The following is a 21,687-nucleotide window of genomic DNA, read 5'->3' on the forward strand; positions in this document are numbered from 1 at the left end:
CTAACCCTCCATCTTTCCACCACGTGGGTTAGAGGACTTGGGCCTGTTTTTCTGTCACTTTTGCATACTGCAAGTAAGACAAGAGTTGAACAGCCCTTGGTGAGGCCGGGTGGAGCATGTGGGGTCACTCACACTCTTGTTCCCATCCCCAGTGACCTGAGCTCAGGAGCCCTCCCGCCTGAATAGGCTCTCTGAGGTCTGGGGACAGGCGGGCAGCCTGCGGAGGGAGCATTTGGACCAAATCTCTTGGCTTGAAAACAATGCAGAGATTGGCTCGCTTTTCCCCAGAAGAACCCCCAGTGTCTTCAGCCAGATTCTTTGTGGCTACAGAATGCCTTCATGCTGCTGCACTAAGCAACCCTCTTCCGAAACCTGCAGACCATTCACCGTCAGGTCAATTTCAGCTCACAGTGACCCCATGTGTGTCAGATACAACCATGCTCTATTGCGTCTCAATAGCTGAGGTTTTTCAGAAGCAGGTCACCAGATCTTTCTTCTGAGGCACCTCTGGGTGGCCTGGAACCTTCAACCTTTCGGCTAGCAGCCAAGCATGTCAACTGTTTGCTCTGCCCAGGGACTCCACTTAAGCTAGTTGTTGTTGGTAGTTGCTGTTGAGTCGATTCCAACTCACGGTGCCCCCATGTGACAGAGTAGAACTGCTCCATGGGGTTTTCAAGGCTGTGACCTTTCAGAAGCAGGTCACCAGACCTGTTTTCCAAGGCACCTCTGGGTGGGTTTGAACTGCCAACATTTCGGTTAGTAGGTAAGCACCACCCAGGAACCCTAACCCTCTACAAGGTGGATCAACCATTGCACCCCAGTTTGAAGAGAACACCCCTCGATCCGTACCACAGGGTTGAATGCTAGCCCCCAGGGCCTGGCACCTGGCAGTCCTTGGTCCGGCCCTGGTACCAGCCCTGTGCTGCACAGCCAACCCTACCGTCATTCGGAGGCACGAAGTGAGGAGATCCCCCTTGGAGCTGGGGGCTGCAGCTGGCCCCTCTGGCCCCCTCCTCTGCCCCAGGCTGTCCCCTCTTTCAGTTTGGCCTGGGAACCCAAGCTGCTCGAATAGGTTAGCGTTAGAGCAATGGTGAATGGGGGCCGGTGCTCTCCATGGAGCTGTGCACAGCGACATGCCTTTGCATGGACAGGCCACCTCCCAAAGACGCGGCACAAAATGTGGAAATACCCAGGGTGAGACCCTTGCACAATACACAGATGAGCACACACAGACACCCCTCCTCCTACGCAACTGCATTCCTGGAATGGACTTTTCCCAGTCACACCCTAAAAATAACTTTTAAAAATACTAGTGGAATATTTAAGACGCTGTATTGTTTCTGCTCATGTTACACATGTGACTGTTTAAACTGTTGGCCATGTGGTCGGTCAGTCTGTGGTCACGTTTACGTCTGTTGGAACGTGCGTGGAGAAGGACTATGCCCTGCCACGAAGCCCCAGCCCACCCCAGTACCCGATGGCCACTAGTCTACAGGGCTAGGTGGAGGATGTTCTAGAAAGACAACAGGCCAGGGGTCCCATGCTGTTTGAGGGGTACTTTCTGTGCCCTGGTGGCGCAGTGTTTAAGCATTTGGCTGCTAACCAAAAGGTTGGCAGTTCGAATCCACCAGCCACTCCTTGGAAACCCTATGGGGCAGTTCTACCCTGTCCTGTAGGGTTGCTATGAGCCGGAATGACTCGATGGCAATGGGTTTGGTTTTTGTTTTCTGTGCTGCAGAAACCATCCCTGCAAGATGAGTGAGCACATGGCTCAGGCTACTTGATTACTCATCCCCATGCCACCCACCCCGTTTTGGTTTCACTCACTCTTCAATACTTTTTTCTGCCCTTTGGAAATGAAAATGCATCCCAGGGCCCTGTGAAGAACTCCTGTGTGCGTTCTCCCAGGACAGGGACGAAGGGCTGCAGACAGCCCTGTGCTCAGAGGCTTTTCTGGAACTGTTTTCACTGTGTTTCCATTCCGTTGTCACAGGGGTTTGTTTATCAAGGTCTTTTCTGTTCAGCAGCAATGGTTCCCAGGGGGACAGGTCTCACTAACCTTTAGCAACCTCAGAACTTTCAACTAGGAAGTATTCAGAACACTTTAAAACAAATTGAGATGGTTAAATAAATAAACAGCCCAAGAGGACCCAAGTGCAGCTGCCTGACACAAAGGCTCACCCGCAGGACAGGCCAGCAGGGCAGGTGTCATAGTTAGCAAAGACTATGAGCCTGACACCGTCACAGGGAACCAAGCAAAGACCATGAGCCCACCCTGACACAGTCACAGAGTACAGAGCAAAGACCATGAGCCTTATACAGTCACAGAGGATCGAGTAAAGACCATGAGCCTGACACAGTCAGAGAGGACCGAGGAAAGACCACGAGCATGACATAGTCACAGAGGACTGTGTAAAGACCATGAACCTGACACAGTCACAGGGGACTGCGTAGACCATGAGCCTGACACAGTCACAGAAACCAAGCAAAGATGATGAACCTAACACAGTCAAGGAAGACCATGTAAAGACCATGAGCCTGACACAGTCACAGAAGACTATGCAGAGACTATGAGCCTGGGACAGTCACAGAGGATAGACGAGCAAAGACCATGAGCCTGACACAGTCACAGAAGACAAGCAAAGACCATGAGACTACCCTGACACAGTCACAGAGGACTGAGCAGAGACCATGACCCTGACACAGTCACACGGGACCGAGCAGAGACCATAAGCCCACCTGACACAGTCACAGAGGACGAGCAAAGACCATGACTCCACCCTTATATAGTCACAAAGGATTGAGCAACTTCAGCATCTAACTCAGAAGGGGAAGAGATGCCCTGGAGGTGAAGAATCCAGAGGGTATACAAGTCGCTTCCCAGCGTATCAGCGGCTGGCGCCTTACCTCTTGATGAGCTTGATGGACTTGAAGGCCTCGTCCATGTCCCCAATTGTGACGAAGAAGCTGAAGTTGAGCATAGCATCCCGCGTGGGCCGGTCGCAGTCCTCTAGCCCCACAAAATCCCGGAGCGGACTCCTGCCCACCATCTGGGGAGCCCAGTGGTTCCCAGTGTCCACATGGTCCTCTTTGACTGCTTCCCCAGGCTGAAGGACAAGGAGCACCATTCACCGGTCAGCTCACATGCAACGCCACTGCCCATACCCAGTCCCCTCCTCTGATCCATGTTGATTACGGGACAAATTCCCACCGGCAGGCAGACGTGGACAGCCAGCTCTGCCAAAGACAGTGGGAATCTTTAGGGTCATGGGAACTCACTGGGGCTTGGGGCCGGGAGTTCAGACAGCAGGACAGACAAATGCGTGCTCATATGAACTCAACCTTCGGTCTCAGACTCATCAAAGTCAGATTCTTAGCCTTTACGCAGCAGCTGTAATCGTTCCCAGCTCATGCCTTTCTTTTAAGGATTAAGTGAAAAATCACATGGAGAACAGCCCTTTGTGAACTACAAGAAATGATCACCATTTACAATCACCAGGAGTTGCTGGGTGGTGAAATGCTTAATACACTCAGCTGCTAACAGAGCAGTGGGAGATTTAAGTCCACCCAGAGATGCCTCGGAGGAAAGGCCTGGTGATCTACTTGTGAAAACTCAGCTCTTTTCTGACACACGTGGGGTCCCCATGAGTTGGGGTCAACTCGATGGCACCAGGTTTCTATACATCATCCAGGCAGAGGTGTGCTGGGGTATGCAAGGTATTGGAATGAAGGTGCCAGCGCTGCTGCAGGTAGGATCCCAACACTAACCCAGGCTGGCATCTCCCCCTCCACTGGTGCTTCTCAGAACTGTCAGCCTAGTACAGTGGTCCCCAGACAGACGCACAACGAGGAAGCTGCTTCTATGGGTTTGGCCCTAACACCATGCCTCACACAAGAGCGTACTTTTAGCCACCCGGCCTGGGCACCTCCTAGCCTCGGTAACTCTGTATCCAGCCCCTTGAAATGCACCCAACTCGGGGACCAGGTGCTGTCTTCCCCCTCGTCAAGCCCACCCCCTTCCCGGCTAGAGGCCCCCATGCACCCTACCCCTAACATGTACCATCTGCGCTCCTCTCTGTGGGCTCCAATTCTTGGGCATGTGTGTACTTGCCACACCCAAATAGGGCCCCAACACCTGTCCTTGGGCCCTGTGTCCCCTCCGGGTGTTGCTCAATGCCTGCTATTCCTCCATGGCTCTTGGGACGGCTCAAGCCTCCTGCCCTCACTGGACACCCCATGGGCTCCCGGCCCTGGCTCCTCCTAGCCAGCAGCCCCACTGGATTGGGCTTCTCAGAACCAGCGGCACGTCGGTGGCTTGGGTGCTGGCCAGCTCTCTGAGATACAGGTGGGCATGGGACCCCTTGACTCAGAGATGAGCTTGGCAGGAGCTTGTCTGGGAGACCACAGGCTGAGAGGGGCACACATTTGGGGGCAGGTGGGGGTGTGCAGGTCACACCAGGCAGCACACGGGGGACAGGGGCGTTTGGGCAGTTGTGCATGAAGTGGGAAGCTGTCAGAAAGTGTGCCCACCAGAGCTGTGAGGAGGACCCCTTCTGGCTCTGGTAAAGGAGTGGCAAACATGTGGCCCCAATCTGGAGCTGACTAAATTAATCCTAATTAAAGCATGGTCCCCGTGTGAGCACAGGCCCCAGAGTTCTCATGAAAAGAAGCGTGCACTCAATGAGTGCAGCACTGTGGTGGCCTGCCCTGCACGCTACCCATGTGTCCCTATTTGGTCCCCACCAAGCTCTGGGTGTGGGAGCCGGGAGCCAGGGCCTGCCTCTCTCACCATGGCCCCAAACATGCACAAAGTGGAACCTCGAAGAAACTTAACCTGAGGGAGGCCCGTTTTTAAGCACTTTGTGGCTGTTTGTCATAACTCCTACAAGGGTCCAATTAATAATGGCTCCTACATCGCAAATGCAGATAAACTCAGTGTTCCCTGTATGACATACGACCACCTGGGGGATTGCCTCATCGTGGCCATATCGCTAAGCCAGGCCCAGAGCCGCATACAGTGAGCTGCTCAGTAAAGGCTGTTCACACCGTGTCTAAGACCTTCTGATGAGCCTTGCAGCCAAAGCAAAAAGCAGCAGTGTGCAGAGAACGACAGCCTTAAATAAAACAGGAAGTTTTGGGGACAGCAGAGAGTGAGGACCACAGATGGCCACACTGCGTGGTGAGTACTTATGACTGTGCTATACACACCGCCTCTTAGGAACAACAGCTATGAGGAGAGGAGCGTGACAGGAGGTGGGAGATGGGAGAGAAAGAAGCAAAGATGCATAAATATGAGGAGGAAATCAAAGTCCACGAGGTGAAAGTAATGGGAAAAAGCAATGAAGAGAATAGAAAAGTACCTTTCAGAGCTTATGAGTTCTGAAATCGAAGAGAAATTAAAATGCAAAATGAACACTAAATAAGAATGAGATTGAGAGAAACACCAGTGTGGTGGTGTAAGCAAATTTAAAATAAGGGGATTAAGAAAACTTGCCTTAAGGAAGAAGTAAAATTATCTCTATTTGCAGATGACGTGATCTTATTCACAGAAAACCCTAAGGAATCCTCCAGAAAACTACTGAAACTAATGGAAGAGTTCAGCAGAGTATCGGGATACATGATAAACATACAAAAATCGTTGGATTCCTCTACACCAACAAAAAGAACATCAAAGAGGAAATCGCCAAATCAATGCCATTTACAGTAGCCCCCAAGAAGATAAAATACTTAGGAATAAATCTTACCAGAGATGTAAAAGACTTATACAAAGAAAACTACGATACACTTCTGCAAGAAACCGAAAGAGACCTACATATGTGGAAAAACATACCTTGCTCATGGATAGGAAGGCTTAACATTATAAAAATGTCTATTCTACTAAAAGTGATCTATACATTCAATGCAATTCCAATCCAAATTCCAACGACATTCTTTAATGAGATGGGGAAACAAATCACCAACTTCACATGGAAGGGGAAGAGGCCCCATATAAGTACACCATTACTGAAAAAGAAAAAGTGGGAGGCCTTACTCTACCTGATTTTAGAACCTATTATACTGCCACCGTAGTCAAAACAGCCTGGTATAGGTACAACAACAGATACATAGACCAATGGCACAGAATTGAGAATCCAGACATAAATCCATCCACATATGAGCAGTTGATATTTGACAAAGGCCCCAAAACAGTTATAAATGGGGAAAAAACAGTCTTTTTAACAAATGGTGCTGGCATAACTGGATATCCATCTGCAAAAAAATGAAACAAGACCCACACCTCACTCCATGCACAAAAACTAACTCAAAATGGATCAAAGACCTAAATATAAAATCTAAAACGATAAAGATCATGGAAGAAAAAATAGGGACAACGTTAGGAACCCTAATACATGGCATAAACAGTATACGAAACATTGTAAAGAATGTAGAAGAAAAACTAGATAACTGGGAGCTCCTAAAAATCAAACACTTATGCTCATCCAAAGACTTCACCAAAAGAATAAAAAGATCACCTACAGACTGGGAAAAAGTTTTCAGCTGTAACATTTCCGATCAGCGCCTGATCTCTAAAATCTACATGATACTGCAAAAACTCAACTGCAAAATGACAAATAACCCAATTAAACAATGGGCAAAAGATATGAACAGACACTTCACTAAAGAAGACATTCAGGTAGCTAACAGATATATGAGGAAATGTTCACGATCATTAGCCATTAGAGAAACGCAGATCAAAATTACGATGAGATTCCATCTCACTCCAACACGGCTGGCATTAATCCAAAAAACACAAAACAATAAATGTTGGAGAGGCTGTGAAGAGACTGGAATACTTATACACTGCTGGTGGGAATACAAAACGGTACAACCACTTTGGAAATCGATTTGGCACTTCCTTAAAAAGCTAGAAATGGAACTACTATACGATCCAGCAATCCCACTCCTTGGAATATATTCTAGAGAAATAAGAGCCTTTACACGAACAGATACATGCACACCCATGTTCACTGCAGCACTGTTTACAATAGAGAAAAGATGGAAGCAACCAAGGTGCCCACCAACAGATGAAGGGATAAATTATGATATATTCACACAATGGAATACTATGCATCGATAAAGAACAGTGATGAATCTGTGAAACATTTCATGACATGGAGGAATGTGGAAGGCATTACGCTGAGTGAAATTAGTCAGTTGCAAAAGGGCAAATATTGTATGAGACCACCATTACAAGAACTCATAAAATAGTTTAAACACAGAAAAAAATATTCTTTGATGGTTACGAGTGGGGAGGGATAGGGAATATGGGAAAGGGGTATTCACTAATTAGATAGTAGGTAAAAACTACTGTAGGTGATGGGAAAGACAACATACAATACAGGCGAGGTCAGCACAACTGGAGTAAACGAAAAGCAAAGAAGTTTCCAGAATAAACTGAATGCCTCGAAGGCCAGTGTTGCAGGGGCGGGGGTTTGGGGACCGTGGTTTCAGGGACAGATATAAGTCAATGGGCATAATAAAATCTATTAAGAAAACACTCTGCATCCCACCTTGGAGAGAGGTGTCTGGGGTCTTCAAAATACTAGCAAGCGGCCATCTAAGATGCGTCAATTGGTCTCAACCCACCTGAATCAAAGGAGAATGAAGAACACCAAGGACACAAGGTAATTACGAGCCCAAGAGACATTAAGGGCCACATAAACCAGAGACTACATCATCCTGAGACCAGAAGAGCTAGGTGGTGCCCAGGTACAACCGATGACTGCCCTTACAGGGAACACACAGAGAACCCCTGAGGGAGCAGGAGAGCAGTGGGATGCAGACCCCAAATTCTCGTAAAAATACCAGACTTAATGGTCTGACTGAGACTAGAAGGACCCCGGTGGCCATGGCCCCCAGACCTTCTGTTGGACCAGGACAGGAATCATTCCCAAAGCCAACTCTTCAGACAGGGATTGGACTGGACAATGGTTTGGAGAGAGATGCTGATGAGGAGTGAGCTTCTTGGATCAGGTCGACATTTGAGACTATGTTGGCATCTCCTGCCTGGAAGGGAGATCAGAGGGTAGGAGGGCTTAGAAGCTGGAGAAATGGACACAAAAAGAGAGAGTGGAGGGAGGGAGCGGGCTGTCTCATTGGGAGGAGAGCAATTGGGAGTATGTAGCAAGGTGCATATAAGTTTTCGTGTGACTGACTTGATTTGTAAAGTTTCACTTAAAGCGAAATAAAAATTAAAAAAAAAAAAGAAAACAAGCCTTGACAGACAGCGGGGACCTCCCAAATTTGGCCAATCATACAGACACCTCTCCAATCATCACAAAGCTATTTTACTGCAAGTAAAAGCCTATCTATCATTTCAAACTGTAACGGCCGTCCAATTTTTTTATATGGCGGCATGGAAAAATTTGAAACAACTGCGTCCAGATTCATCCTTGTTCTGAACGCATATATTGTTACATTTAAGGTTCTGGCAGCGCTTCTTGTTGTTAGTCGCCCTTGAGTCGGTTCCGACTCACAGTGACTCTATGCACAACAGAACAAAACACTGCCCGGTCCCGCGCCATCCTTACAATCGAGCTCGTTGTTGCAGCTACTGCGTCAATCCACCTCGTTGAGGGTCTTCCTCTTTTTTTTGTTGACCCTGTACTTTGCCATGCATGATGTCATTCTCCAGGGACTGATCCCTCCTGACAACATGTCCAAAGTATGTAAGATGCACTCTCGCCATCCTTGCTTCTAAGGAGCATTCTGGTTGCACTTCTTCCAAGACAGATTTGTTCGTTCTTTTGGCAGTCCACGGTATATTCAATATTCTTCACCAATGCCACAATTCAAAAGCATCAATTCTTCTTCAGTCTTCCTTATTCATTGTCCAGCTTTCACACGCATATGATGTGATTGAAAATACCGTGGCTTGGGTCAGGCACACCTTAGTCTTCAAGGTGACATCTTTGTTTTTCAATACTTTAAAGAGGTCCTTTGCAGCAGATTTACCCAATGCAATTCATCCTTTGATTTCTTGACTGCTGCTTCCATGGCTGTTGATTGTGGATCCAAGTAAGATGAAATCCTTGACAACTTCAGTCTTTTCTCCCTTTATCATGATGTTGCTCATTGGTCCAGTTGTGAGGATTTTTGTTTTCTTTATGTTGAGGTGCAATCCATATTGAAGGCTGTGGTCTCTGATCTTCATTAGTAAGTGCTTCAAGTCCTCTTCACTTTCAGCAAGCAAGGTTGTGTCATCTGCATAACGCAGGTGGGTAACGAGTCTTCCTCCAATCCTGATGTCCCGTTCTTCTTCATATAGACCAGCTTCCTGGATTATTTGCTCAGCATACAGATCGAATAGGTACGGTGAAAGGATACAACCCTGACGCACACCTTTCCTGACTTTAAACCAATCGGTGTCCCCTTGTTCTGTCCCAACAACTGCCTCTTGATCTACGTAAAGGTTCCTCATGAGCACAATTAAGTGTTCTGGAATTCCCATTCTTCGCAGTGTTATCCATAATTTGTTATGAACCACACAGTCGAATGCCTTTGCATAGTCAATAAAACACAGGTAAACATCCTTCTGGGATTCTCTGCCTTCAACCAGGATCCATCTGACATCAGCAATGATATCCCTGGTTCCACGTCCTCTTCTGAAACTAGCCTGAATTTCTGGTAGTTCCCTGTCGATATACCACTGCAGCCATTTTTGAAATGATCTTCAGCAAAATTTTGCTTGCGTGTGACATTAATGATATTGTTTTATAATTTCCGCGTTCAGTTGGATCACCTTTCTTGGGAATAGGCATAAATATGGATCTCTTCCAGTCAGTTGGCCAGGAAGCTGTCTTCCATATTTCTTGGCATAGACAAGTGAGCACCTCCAGTGCTGCATCCGTTTGTTGAAACATCTCAATTGATATTCCATCAATTCCTGGAGCCTTGTTTTTTTGCCATTGCCTTCAGAGCAGCTTGGACTTCTTCCTTTAGTACCATCAGTTCATGATCATATGCTACCTCTTGAAATGGCTGAATATCTATTAATTCTTTTTGGTATAATGACTCTGTGTATTCCCTCCATCTTCTTTTGATGCTTCCTGCGTCATTTAATATTTTCCCCATAGAATCCTTCACTATTACAACTCAAGGCTTGAATTTTTTCTTCAGTTCTTTCAGCTTGAGAAATGCCAAGAGTGTCCTTCCCTTTTGGTTTTCCATCTCCAGCTCTTTGCACATGTCATTAAAATACTTTACTTCGTCTTCTCGAGCTGCCCTTGGGAATCTTCTGTTCAGTTCTTTTACTTCATCAATTCTTCCTTTTGCTTTAGCTGCTCGACGTTCGTAAGCAAGTTTCAGAGTCTCCTCTGACATCCCTCTTGGTCCTTTCTTTCTTTCCTGTTTTTTCAGTGACCTCTTGCTTTCTTCATGTATTAAGGAAAATCGTCAAAAATGAAATTGAATGCATAAACATTGATATCCTAGGCATTAGTGAGCTGAAATGGACTGGTATTGACTATTTTCAATTGGATCATCATATATACAGTCTACTATGCTGGGAATGACAAGTTGAAGAGGAATGGTGTTATATTCATCGTCTAAAAGAACATTTCAAGATCTATCCTGAAGTACAACGCTGTCAGTGATAGGATAATATCCACACGCCTAAAGGAAGACCAGTTAATATGACTATTATTCAAACTTACACACCAACCATTAAGGCCAAAGATGAAGAAATAGAAGATTTTTATCAGCTGCTGCAGTATGAAATTGATCGAACATACAATCAGGATGCATTGATAATTACTGGTGATTGGAATGTGAAAGTTGGAAATAAAGAAGAAGGATCGGTAGTTGGAAAATATGGCCTTGGTGTTAGAAACGATGCCAGAGATCGAATGATAGAATTTTGCAAGACCAATGACGTCTTCACTGCAAATACCTTCTTTCGCCAACATAAATGGCAACTATACACATGGACCTCACCAGATGGAACACACTGTAATCAAATTGACTACATCTGTGGAAAGAGACGATGGAAAAGCTCAATATAATCAGTCAGAAGAAGGCCAGGGCCGACTGTGGAACAGACCATCAATTGCTCATATGCAAGTTCAAGCTGAAACTGAAGAAAATCAGAGCAAGTCCACAAGAGCCAAAATGTGACCTTGAGTATATCCCACCTGAACTTAGAGACCATCTCAAGAATAGATTTGATGCATTGAACACTAGCGACCAAAGACCAGACGAGCTGTGGGAATGACATCAAGGACATCATACTGGCAAGGCTTAGAACTGGAGAGGCGCCTCGTCACATAATGTTCACAAATCAAGGAGTAGTCACCCCCCCCCGCCCCCTGTTCTGGACAGAGTTGTGTCCCCCAAAATACATGTTAAAATCCCAACTCCTGTGGATGTGATCCTGTTTGGGAATACAGGCCTCCTCTGTTATGTCAATGAAGTCATACCTGAGTAGGGTGGGTCCTAAACCTAATCACTTCCGAGCTATAAAAAGGGCAGAACAGACACAGACATATGTGGGATAAGACAGATACCGCGTGAGGGTTGTCTACTAGCAAAGAAAAGCCAAGAATCACTGGTAGACACCAGAAACTAGGGCAAAAACCACAGAAGGAATTGACATATTTGAGGCCCTGATTTGAATTTTTAGCCTCCAGATCTGTGAAAAAATAAATTCCTACTCTTTAAAGTCCCCCCTTGTGGTATTTGTGTTACATTCAGCACCAGGAGACTAAGACGCACTACCCCCCCGCCAGTCCTTTAGGCCAAATCGGATAAAATAAATAATAGCCCCGGGAAAAATCTGGGTGAGACCTATTTATATCCTTGCTTTTGACTGATGGAGGCTGCAGAGTACAGTCACATTGGATTCTAGGCCAAGCAGAGATTCCCACACAGGACTTCATGTGGTCTCAGCTCCTCTGTGCTTAACTCTCCTCCTCCCCGGGCCAAGTTTCCCCCCAACCTCCACCCCACGCACCTCTGGGTACAAAAGTGATACACTCCAGTTGTAGAAAACTGGAGAAGTACAGAAAGCTCATTTTTACGGTTGATTTTAAGACATCTCGTGAAACAAACAAACAAGGTTACACCTGCCTTTCCTCTGACATAAATGTGAGAAAAGAAACGGTTTGCCCCCGTGAGGAGAGAGGCTCCCACGTTCTGCGGAAGAAAAGATCCCACAGAAAGGATGTGCTACCCATCCTGGTTTCTGAGGGATGGGAGCCACTGCCTTTGGCCTTGTGGTGGCTCTGGAGTAGCCGACACTGAGCCCTGCGAGCCCAAGTCTCTGGGTCTGGGGAGCAGCCAGGGCTCCTGTGAGAAGCCACCGCAAGTAACTCTGGTGGCTTACGCAGGTTAACAAGGATGGATCGCCAAGAAAGCTGGGGGCCTCACTCACAGTCAGAGTGCTTCCGTGTGGTTTCAGAAAGCTCTGGGGGAAAATGTCCCTCAGTAGATATACCACACACCCTTACATTTGCACAAGATTTAAGAATCAGAGAAGGATCTGAACTCGGGTATAGCGGGACCTTGGAGATGAGGAGAGAGTCCCAGGGAAGGCAAGTGAGGCATTCAAAACAACCCAGGATGTACGCGTGTGTGTGTATGTGTTTGTATGTGTGCGCATGTGCATGCGTGTCTGTGCACACAATGAAGATGAGCCCATTCTATCACAACTTTTAAAATAGTCATGTGTGTGAAATGAGTGCACAGAAGTCAGCCTGATACTGTCTCTGAGGGTTGGGATTATGACAATTTGTATTGTCTCTGTTTTGATTTCTACTTTCTAAATTTCCTACAGTGAACACAGAAATACGTAATTTTTTAAAAAGCAGCTAGAATAAAAAAAATAAAGTAGAAAGGCATAGTGCTCACAGGGGAGAGCACCAGGCAGAGTGGTCACAGGGCCCTGGCCTCCCTTCCCTCAGAATCTAGAACACTTTTGCCTCACGATGTCTCCCACAAAACAGCCTCTGTCCCTTCCAAGAGCAAAATCGCATCTCCTAATTTTCCTCACCCAGGGGCCCTCAGCATCTGCTGGAAAATCAAGGGATACAACGGAGCAGATGGCAAACTGCTGAGAGGGGAGCCCTGCCTTCAGGGACCCCTGGTGCCAACTAACTCCCACACTCGGGTGGCCCAGGTTGGTGGGAGCTCACTTGTGCCCAGCTGCGTACCTTTCTCGTGAAATAGTAATGGGGCACCTCAACGCCCAGGAGTGCCTGGAAAATGGCTGGCCGGGGGAAGCTGTCCTGCAGCAGGAGGCTGTGCTCCTCGGAGACGAAGAACGACAGCACCATGACGTCTGCCTATGGAGAGAAGGAGGAGGGCGCTGGCTTCCACGGAGCAACATGACTACAACCGTGCTTCTAATTTCCATTTCCCTGCCAGGACATGTAATGACGCAGAGAGGACAGAGGGAGAGAGGCATGTGGCACATGGCTGCCACACCTGTGTCCCTGTCTTTTCTGACTGCCATGTCTTCTAGAAGGATGCTTGGATTTTAAGTCAATGACAGCAGCACGCTCCTCTGCTGTTTTCATGGAGTGGGGATGGCGAAACGGAGAACTGAGTGTTCTCGGGGTTTACTGCACATGGCCTGGCACAGGCAGCATCAGCACCGTAACTGCTCTCCCGCAGGCCCTTCTCCACAGGAAGTGGATGCCACAGGTCCAGCCAGAGTCTCTCTGGACCACCACTTCGCCTCTTCTTCACAAAAGACAAGCGGGTGGCTGACCACGTTAGGAGGATGCTCAGCGCCTGCGTTTCTCCTCCTTCCACACATCGTGATGGAGTTGGTCACTAGTGCCATCCCCCTCCTAGAGGAAGGTCCTCTGGCAACGACAGAGCTGCCCCCCAACATGCGTTACCACACAAAGGCTCAGAGCCAAGGGCTGGATTGATCTGCTCCTGAAAATCTCAAGTGTCGACACTGCCCCCAGAGAACCTGCAGGAGGCTTCGTATGTTTCCGGCCTTGTGAAGGAGAGCTTCAGGCTGGACATGGGTCCGCTGAGGTTCTGCGGGGTCCTTTGCTGACTTACTTGAGGTCCTGACATAAAGTCTTTTTAGAATAAGGTGGGCCATCAAGACACAGGCACAGGTGTCTGACACTCGCGAAACCCAAGACTCGACATGTCAGGGAGCCCATGCTCCTAGGGACATTCTCCTAGGCACAATCCTGGGGGCTGATAGCTTGTCTGCATGGTGGTCTGGAAGGCCCTGCAGGAGCTGGGGAGTGCGGTAGCCAGTGTGAGGGCAGTGACTGGGCAGGGCAGCAGGGAGTGAACAGTGCCTGCCTCCCGCGTCAACGGGGAGCTCCCTTGGACAGGGGTTATAAGAGGCCACAGACTGTTATGGACCAAACAACAGTCTGACAGGCTGCCCCAGAAATGACATCACAGGGTGTGTTGACATCAACGGGTTCATTCATATTAACTGTCTGAACAATGAGCTCTGCCCCAGCCCTGAGAGAAAAAACACGTAGCAGCTGAGGTAACAGGAGAACCCAGACCACAGCCTTCTGTGCAGACCAGAGAGAAGGGGGGCTGCCTCCGATGCGAGCCTGAGGTGAGAGACATACTCGCGACTCCTGGCGATCACTGTGAGTTTATGGGAACAACCAGAATGCATTTTCTGGGAAACTCTCCCACAAACTGTGTCATGAAGGTCTGAGCCTAGCACCCAGATTGCACACAGGTCTGGGTCACACACACACACACACACACACACACACACACACGCATACATGCGTGTGCATGCACACATGTGGTCAGGCATACCGTGGGGCCAGTGTTGTCTTCAGTAAAAGGCTGCCTCTCTGCGGCCAGTGGCTGGGTCCTGGGTGCCTCAGGGATGGCCTCGCAGACGAACAGCCGAGGCTCCGTCTGGTCCCAGAAGTGGCTCACAGGGATGTGGAGCGCCAGGCTCTCGTCGGCAAAGACACTACTCCTGAAAGAAAAGGACGTATCTCCTGAGGGCAGACGAGAGGGTATGTTACAGGCCCTGGACACACTCAGTAGGGAAGTGGTGTCTGGGACTGTTTCAAGCATGCATGGGCAGTGGCCTGTCTGAACATGCCCTCCCCTCAGGTCTTAGAAACTGGTGGGAAGCATTCTGGTCAGCCAGGGGTTGGTGTGTGATGCCTTGACCAACCGGGACCAGCAGGCAGCCCCTGAGCCTGGACCAGCACCCTTACCCTGTGCTGTCTGGGGACACGGCTCCAGTCCTAGTAGTGTCCCTGTGTGGCACTGCACATTTGTATCTAAAGCTTTGTATCTGCAGCCCAGAACCTAGAACCTCGTGCAGTGCTATCAGGAGACAGAGTGAATCGGCAGTCAGGGCAGGTCAGTGGTGAGAGAAGAGCATGGTTGGCACAGGGCCTGTGGCCACATGGGCTCTTGATGGCAGTGGAGGACGAGGACCCGTCCTCAGGAAGGGACCTTCTCACAGATGTTCCTTCATCGACACTGTGAGTGCCTGTGTGGCCGTGCCCTGCCCTGCCCAGGCCTAGGTTCACTGTCCCCCGCCAAACACATGGGTGTAGTGTTTTAGATGAAAAGGGGCATGTGTGGTGCACCTGTGGGTGCCTGGAGCACAGGCCAGAATTTCTGCAGCTGTGACAAGGGGCACAGGGTGAGAGGAGGGGCGTGAGATCCACAGAGGCCATCGTGGCCCTTGAAGGGGAGCCAAGCCCGGATCGACAGACATCTCAGAACAAGAGCAGCAGAAGTGGCTGAGGCCACAGAGGTGCGATCATGGGGAAGTTCAGTTCTAGGGTTCTGAACCCAGTGGCCAAGGACCATGGTGCCTCTGGCAAGAACGGGAGGTAGGGGGTGAGGCTGGTGAGGGGTGGGTTTCTGAAACGACTGCGAGGGATTCAAGTGGCAGCTTTTTGAGGAGACAGAACTGGGACCAAGCTGGGTGGGAAGTGGAGACTAAAGCATCCAGGTGGGAGTCACAGGGCAGGCAGAGGGACAGCCCTTCCCTGTGGAAGGAGGGCCTAGATGGGGCTCTGAGAAGGAAGTGGGTGTAAGATGTGGCCAAGGGGAAGCCCGTTGGGAAGGAGGAGCTGTCAACAGCAGCAAAATAATACAGTGAGAAAACTACAAAGACAGAAAAAACAGCTCCTGGACCCAACATTTTAAAAGCTACCGCTTTCCCTTGAGTGGCTGCTTCTAGCCCAGAGACCCCCTTCATGCACTTCTGCTCTGAGCTTGCTTTGCGTATGCTCTGTCTGAACACCACCAACACCCTTTCTTCGATGAAGAGTGGGTAGACACAACCCCGGCATCCTTCTGAACATGGCCTGCTTTGCTTTTGTGTATTATTTCATGCTAGATCAAATGTAAACCATAAATCAACGTTACAAGCACTTAAATTTCTAGAATATTTTCTTAGTAGCAGAAGGAGCTTCAAATGTCTGTTACATCAGTCTGCTGCAGAAAGACTTCTTTTTTCTAGGAATACATCATCTAAGTAGACAAGCCCACTCACAACCTGTATGTACTGATGGATCTGAGCTGCCCATTACTTTCCACCAGAGGCTCGAGGGCCACGTCTGCAGTCACATCAACCACAGCCTTCCCTTCAGAAGCTCAAGTGTCTTCTAAGCTAAATCCAAACCTTATTAAAATCTGGAAAGCGGATTAAAAACACACATCTCTCCCAACTCCCAAATATGTTTCTGTTTTACATTTTTTTTTTTTACTACTGACAGAGCGACTGCAATGATGGGCTCAGACACAGCAACAATCATGAGGACAGTGCAGGGCCACGCAGTGTGTCATTCTGTTGTGCACAGGGTCGCTATGGGTCAGAACCGACTCCATGGCACCTGACAACAACAACACCATTGTGAGGACAGTGCAGGACCGGGCAGTGTTTGTTTCTTTGAACACAGGGTTGCTATGGGTCAGAACTCGATGGCACCTAACAACAACAAAGCTGCAGAGATGGTCTGTAGTCAGGCACGTGGTTTAGCAACAACCTGCCCAGAAGTTGAGAAGTAACTGCCTGTCATTTCCAGCTTTTTTCCCCCCAACAAAGCCCTCTCGCAGCACAATCTCACTTCCTGGTCTCTTGCCCATTAAAGGACAACATCTGTCTCCGGTCAATCTGCCCCGTCCTGAAGTCAAAGGTGGTCACCATGTCCATCTCCACATCGTAGAGGCAGATCCTGGAGTCGGGGCTGTTGTCAGCCTGGGGGAAAGACAGCGGAGAGCTTACCAGCTGCCCAGACTCCAGCCCTTGGGGCTGGACTCGAGGCCATTGGCCAATAAGGTCCAGAGACCCGAGCCTGGGTGTCATGAACACCCACAGGCTGCTCAGCTCTCGGGGGTTGCCTACTCTCAAAATTCTGAATTTGAGTGTCAGCTGCCCACAAAAACATCTGTTGAATCACTAGTTTATAATTTCGGAGAACTAAAAAATTCTAAAAAACTGTGACTGTTACATGATGCTGAGTGAAAGAAACCAGACACAAAGGGACACATTGTGTGTGGTCCCACTGATGGAAAACATCCAGAAGAAACAAGAAGCAGCTCGGTGGTCATCAGAGCTAGAAAGGGAAAAGGGGTGACTGTGTAAGTGCTGCTGAGCTTGTTTCTTTAAAAACCCTAACCAGTTGCCACTGAGTTGACTCCAATGGCACCCTATGTGTGTCGGAGTAGAACCGTGTGTTCCACAGGGTTTTCAGTGGATGACTTTTTGGATGTCGGTTGCAAGGCCTTTCTTCTGAGGTGCCTCTGGGTGGACTCAATGGCCAACCTTTTGGTTAGCAGCCACAACACCAGGTCGCAGAAGCTGGGGGTAACGTGTGAGCAGCCAGGACGAGGAGGGGATGGCTGGCCTTCCTGTGTGTGCATGCCTGCCCTCCCACGGCCAGCTGGGTCTCCCCCTTGAGTGGTGCATCTGCCTGGCACTCACCTTAGTGAGGAGAAGGCTGATTTTGTTCCCGCTGGCATTACAGCGCAGTGAGGCGATGCCCCCGATGCCAGGGACCAGCTCGGCCAGGTTCTTGCAGTTACAGTGCACTTTGGCCTCTCTGTGGAGGAGCGAAGCAGGTCAGCGAGTCAGGTGCCGTGTCCCATGGGTGCTGGCGACTCACTGTCTGTAGACAGGTCAGCGAGGTGGGTGCCATGTCCTGTGGGTGCCATGTCCCATAGGTGCCAGCCACTTGCTGTCTGCAGACAGGCCACAGGCGAGGACTTGTGCCCCGAGAGCCCTGAATCTCTGGGCACAGACACGTTGCACTGACATGTCAGCTGCTTCTGATGCTGCATGTTACTCGTGAACCACAGCGCGGGCCAAACTCAGGATACAGGAGGAGATTTTAAAACTCAAATATTTTTGTGAGCAAATGTGAATGTGTATCCTTATCTCCATCCGTCTTTTTATATAAAAAGTAGATGCCACAAATGTTGCTCCACACCTCGCTTCCCCACAACAGTATGAGCTGGGATCTTCCACGCCAGGATGGGGTCCCTGCACTGTGACGTGAGCATTTTCCGCCGGATGGATAAGTTGTAATTTATCTAATGAGCCCTGTCAGTGACATTTCTACAGTGATGTAGAAATACTGGGTGTTTAGTGGTAGCTCAAGGAACCCGGGCGGTACAAACAGTTAAGCGCTGGACTACCAGCCTAAAGGTTGGTAGTTCGAACCCACCCAGATGTGCCTCGGAAGACAGGCCTGGTGACCTCCTTCTGAAAGATCACAGCCTAGAAAACCCTGTGGGGCAGTTCTACTCTGCAGATGTGGGGCTTCCAGGAGTCAGAGCTGACTCAACGGCAACTAGCAACTAGTGGTAGTTAATTGTAATTTTAAAAAATGCTTCATTCAGATTTCCTTAGACTTTACCTGATGTCCTAGAAAGACTGGCCCCCAACTGGGTGGCTCTGGAGCCTTTCTTAAAATCAAGGTGGGATGTTAAAGTTGAAACCAGAACTGAAGGAGTTCCCTGGCTTAGATCCCACTTTCCACCCACCACATTACCTCCTGAGTAATTTTCAAAAACTCACTACCTTTACTTGGACAAAAGATGTACCTTCGGGAAAGATCAAAGCTTTTGAAGTGCGCCAGGTCTGTTCCTACCACTAGGAAGCTCCCACAGATGTCCAGGAGGCAGGGGCTGCCCTCGGTCTCAGAGAAGGGCAGGAGCTGCTTGACAGTCCCCTGGGGAGAAGAGGACAGGGCACTCAGGAATGCTGCTTCTGTGGCACTTCACCATGCAGGAGCTCTGGTGGCGCAATGGTTAAGTGCTTGGCCACTAACTAAAAAGGTGGCAGTTTGAACCCACCCAGCAGCTCTGTGGGAGAAAGACCTGGCAATCTGCCCCCCTAAAGATGACAGCCTAGGAAGCCCTACAGGGCAGTTGTACTCGGTCATACGGGGCCACTATGAGTCGGCATCAACTTGACAGTACTCAACAACAGTGAACATCATTCCCAGATAGTCTCCCACACCCTTTTCCAGCCGCCATTGTACTACTGGGGGGGATGTCCCCATCCTGGCCTGCCCTCCCACACATGTGGGGGGCGGCCAGTTCCAACACAGGCTTCCTTTTCTGGCAGCCCCCACTTGCCGCTTAGCCCCAGAATGCATGTTGGACCTGGCGAGCATCTCCTCCCATGTTCCCTGACGTGTGCAAGGCTGGTGACGGAGCCTTGTCCCCACCCAGGCCTTGCCTCTCTCCAGCTGCCAAGCCCTCGGCTGCAGCTGAGGCCCCACCAGCCATTGGTGGGGCCAAGTCCCAGGAGCTGCTGCCCCCCGGACGCCTGCTGACCACACACATTTGAGAAGCAAGGTTTTGAGGGAGTGTGATGTTTGAAATGTGAAAAGCAGCCGTACCTCTGTGGCTAAGCACAGCAGTACCACAAAACCAACTCTAAGGTAGTGGATGCTTGAGTGCCATTCTGGTAGACACCATCACAGAGGTGGAGCCTCACCCTGGCTGCCTCTGGACCTGTTTTTATGGTGGTCCCTGTGGTGGGTGGGGTCCAGCTGGTGAGGTCCACAGACAGGTTATGGCTCCATTTGGAGGTGACATCTTAGATTCAGCTCTCGTTCTCAGCCGTCACATCTACGTGCTCTCAGCCCTTGCCTTACCTGCCAGGTTCGCACTTGGACGCGGTTTGGCTCCACGGTGTAGACACTCTCTTCATGCATCACCAGCACCAGGGACTCACACAGGAAGGTCCCTGCAACAGAAGGCAGATGTCACAATGGTGGCAGTGGCTGCTCACCTGGCTCCCAGCCTGTCCATGTTCTTGCTCCTGAGGTACCCAGCCCCCCACAGCTCTGTGAAAGTAACGATGGCAGCATCGTGCAGGTGGGGAAAGTGAGACCTGAGACATTGGGACTCCCCAAGGCCACAGCCAGCAATTGACGCTAGTGCAGCCTCTAAGCCTAGCCTGGGGGCACCAGGCAGGGTTCGCTGCCCTGCCCCCTCATTTGTGGGGTCTCCTCTTTACCCTGAGCCACAAAGTGAGAGAATGCCCAGTCCGTGAGAGCATGCGTCTGCACTAGCAGAGGGGTTGTTGCTGTTAGGTGCCATTTAGTTGGTTCTGACACATAGTGACCACATGTGCAACAGAATGAAACACTGCCTGGCTAGGACACACAGCAGAACGAGAGGGACGTCAGCAGAGAACTTGAGGCATAAAGTGAGGGAGAGAGGCAAACCCCTGCAGGGAGCCCAAGTCCCCTTTGTTGGTATAGGCAGACAGACTCCTACCTGCATTTCGCAACATGGCTCCTGAGGGCTCGAAGATCACCACCTGCTTCCCGTTCCAGACAGCTACAGCGTCCTGAAGGGAAGACGGGGATCAAAGAGCAACGTCAGGAGAAGGCGGGGCATGGACTACAGATCCACTTCACATTCCACCGTGCCCTCCTCTCCTCCTTAAACATCCCAGAACATCACCCTTGGTCACCTGACCTCAGCTTGCTGGCCTACAAGGGCACGGCTGGGCCGGTTTTTCACGCATGTGAGTGCCCTGCACTTTATTATTGTTTTCTTTACGATTCTGGCTCATGTGTGAGTTGGCAAGGAAGGCCGTGAGGATGAAGTTGCGCGTAGACTGGCCTGCATCCTGGCTGTGGGTTGTCCCCAGTCACCCCAGCCTTGGCCTTCAGAGATGTCGTGCAGGCAGAGGCTCCGCCCCTCAGTACCACATCACCTTGGTGGCGAACACTCCGCTGACGTGCATGTCCGTGCGCAGGCTGTAGGTCGTGCCAGCCGCCAGGAAGGCCACGTGCAGCAGACTGGACGACAGCTGCACCGCCGCCACCTGCTGGTGGAAGTGCGCAGCCATGGCCTGCTCACTGAGGATCACCAGGGCGCTGATGCTGTTCACCGCTAGCAGGTTCTTCCTGGAGCCCCACTGTGGCGGGTAGGGGGGTGCAGACGGGAGACGTCAGAGCCACATCCACAAACACGAGAGCACACACGCCATCCCCATCGCCACCATGTCTTCTTGTTTAAAGAAAGTTTTTAAATTTTTTTATAAAGATAATATGTGCACACTGCAGAAAATTTAAAAAATATATGAATACTCAGGTTCCTCAAAAAGTTAAACACAGAATTACCATCTGACCCAGCAATTCCACTCCTGGGCATACACCCAAGAGACTTGAAAGCAGGGATTCAAACAGATGGTGCCCATGAATGTTCACT

At 49.6% G+C, this 21,687-nt stretch overlaps 1 protein-coding gene across 6 annotated transcripts in view; it reads right to left on the reverse strand.

Annotated features, from left to right (window-relative positions):
- IFT140 (intraflagellar transport 140) overlaps nt 1-21,687 on the reverse strand; it is an 83,474-nt gene that overhangs the window by 27,180 nt on the left and 34,607 nt on the right. For 5 of the 6 annotated variants that reach the window (XM_049902911.1, XM_049902912.1, XM_049902910.1 and 2 more), the window contains 9 exons: nt 21,191-21,394; nt 20,746-20,818; nt 20,118-20,209; nt 19,057-19,184; nt 17,936-18,053; nt 17,079-17,209; nt 14,791-14,959; nt 13,188-13,319; nt 2,908-3,107 (listed from right to left, as the gene is read on the reverse strand). In XM_049902911.1, the coding sequence (XP_049758868.1) occupies nt 2,908-3,107; nt 13,188-13,319; nt 14,791-14,959; nt 17,079-17,209; nt 17,936-18,053; nt 19,057-19,184; nt 20,118-20,209; nt 20,746-20,818; nt 21,191-21,394 (1,247 nt within the window). The remainder of the gene's footprint in view (nt 1-2,907; nt 3,108-13,187; nt 13,320-14,790; nt 14,960-17,078; nt 17,210-17,935; nt 18,054-19,056; nt 19,185-20,117; nt 20,210-20,745; nt 20,819-21,190; nt 21,395-21,687) is intronic. The other variant, XM_049902913.1, reaches the window with a different exon arrangement.

This window comes from Elephas maximus, chromosome 12 (assembly GCF_024166365.1).
Source record: "Elephas maximus indicus isolate mEleMax1 chromosome 12, mEleMax1 primary haplotype, whole genome shotgun sequence".
Taxonomy (NCBI): domain Eukaryota; kingdom Metazoa; phylum Chordata; class Mammalia; order Proboscidea; family Elephantidae; genus Elephas; species Elephas maximus.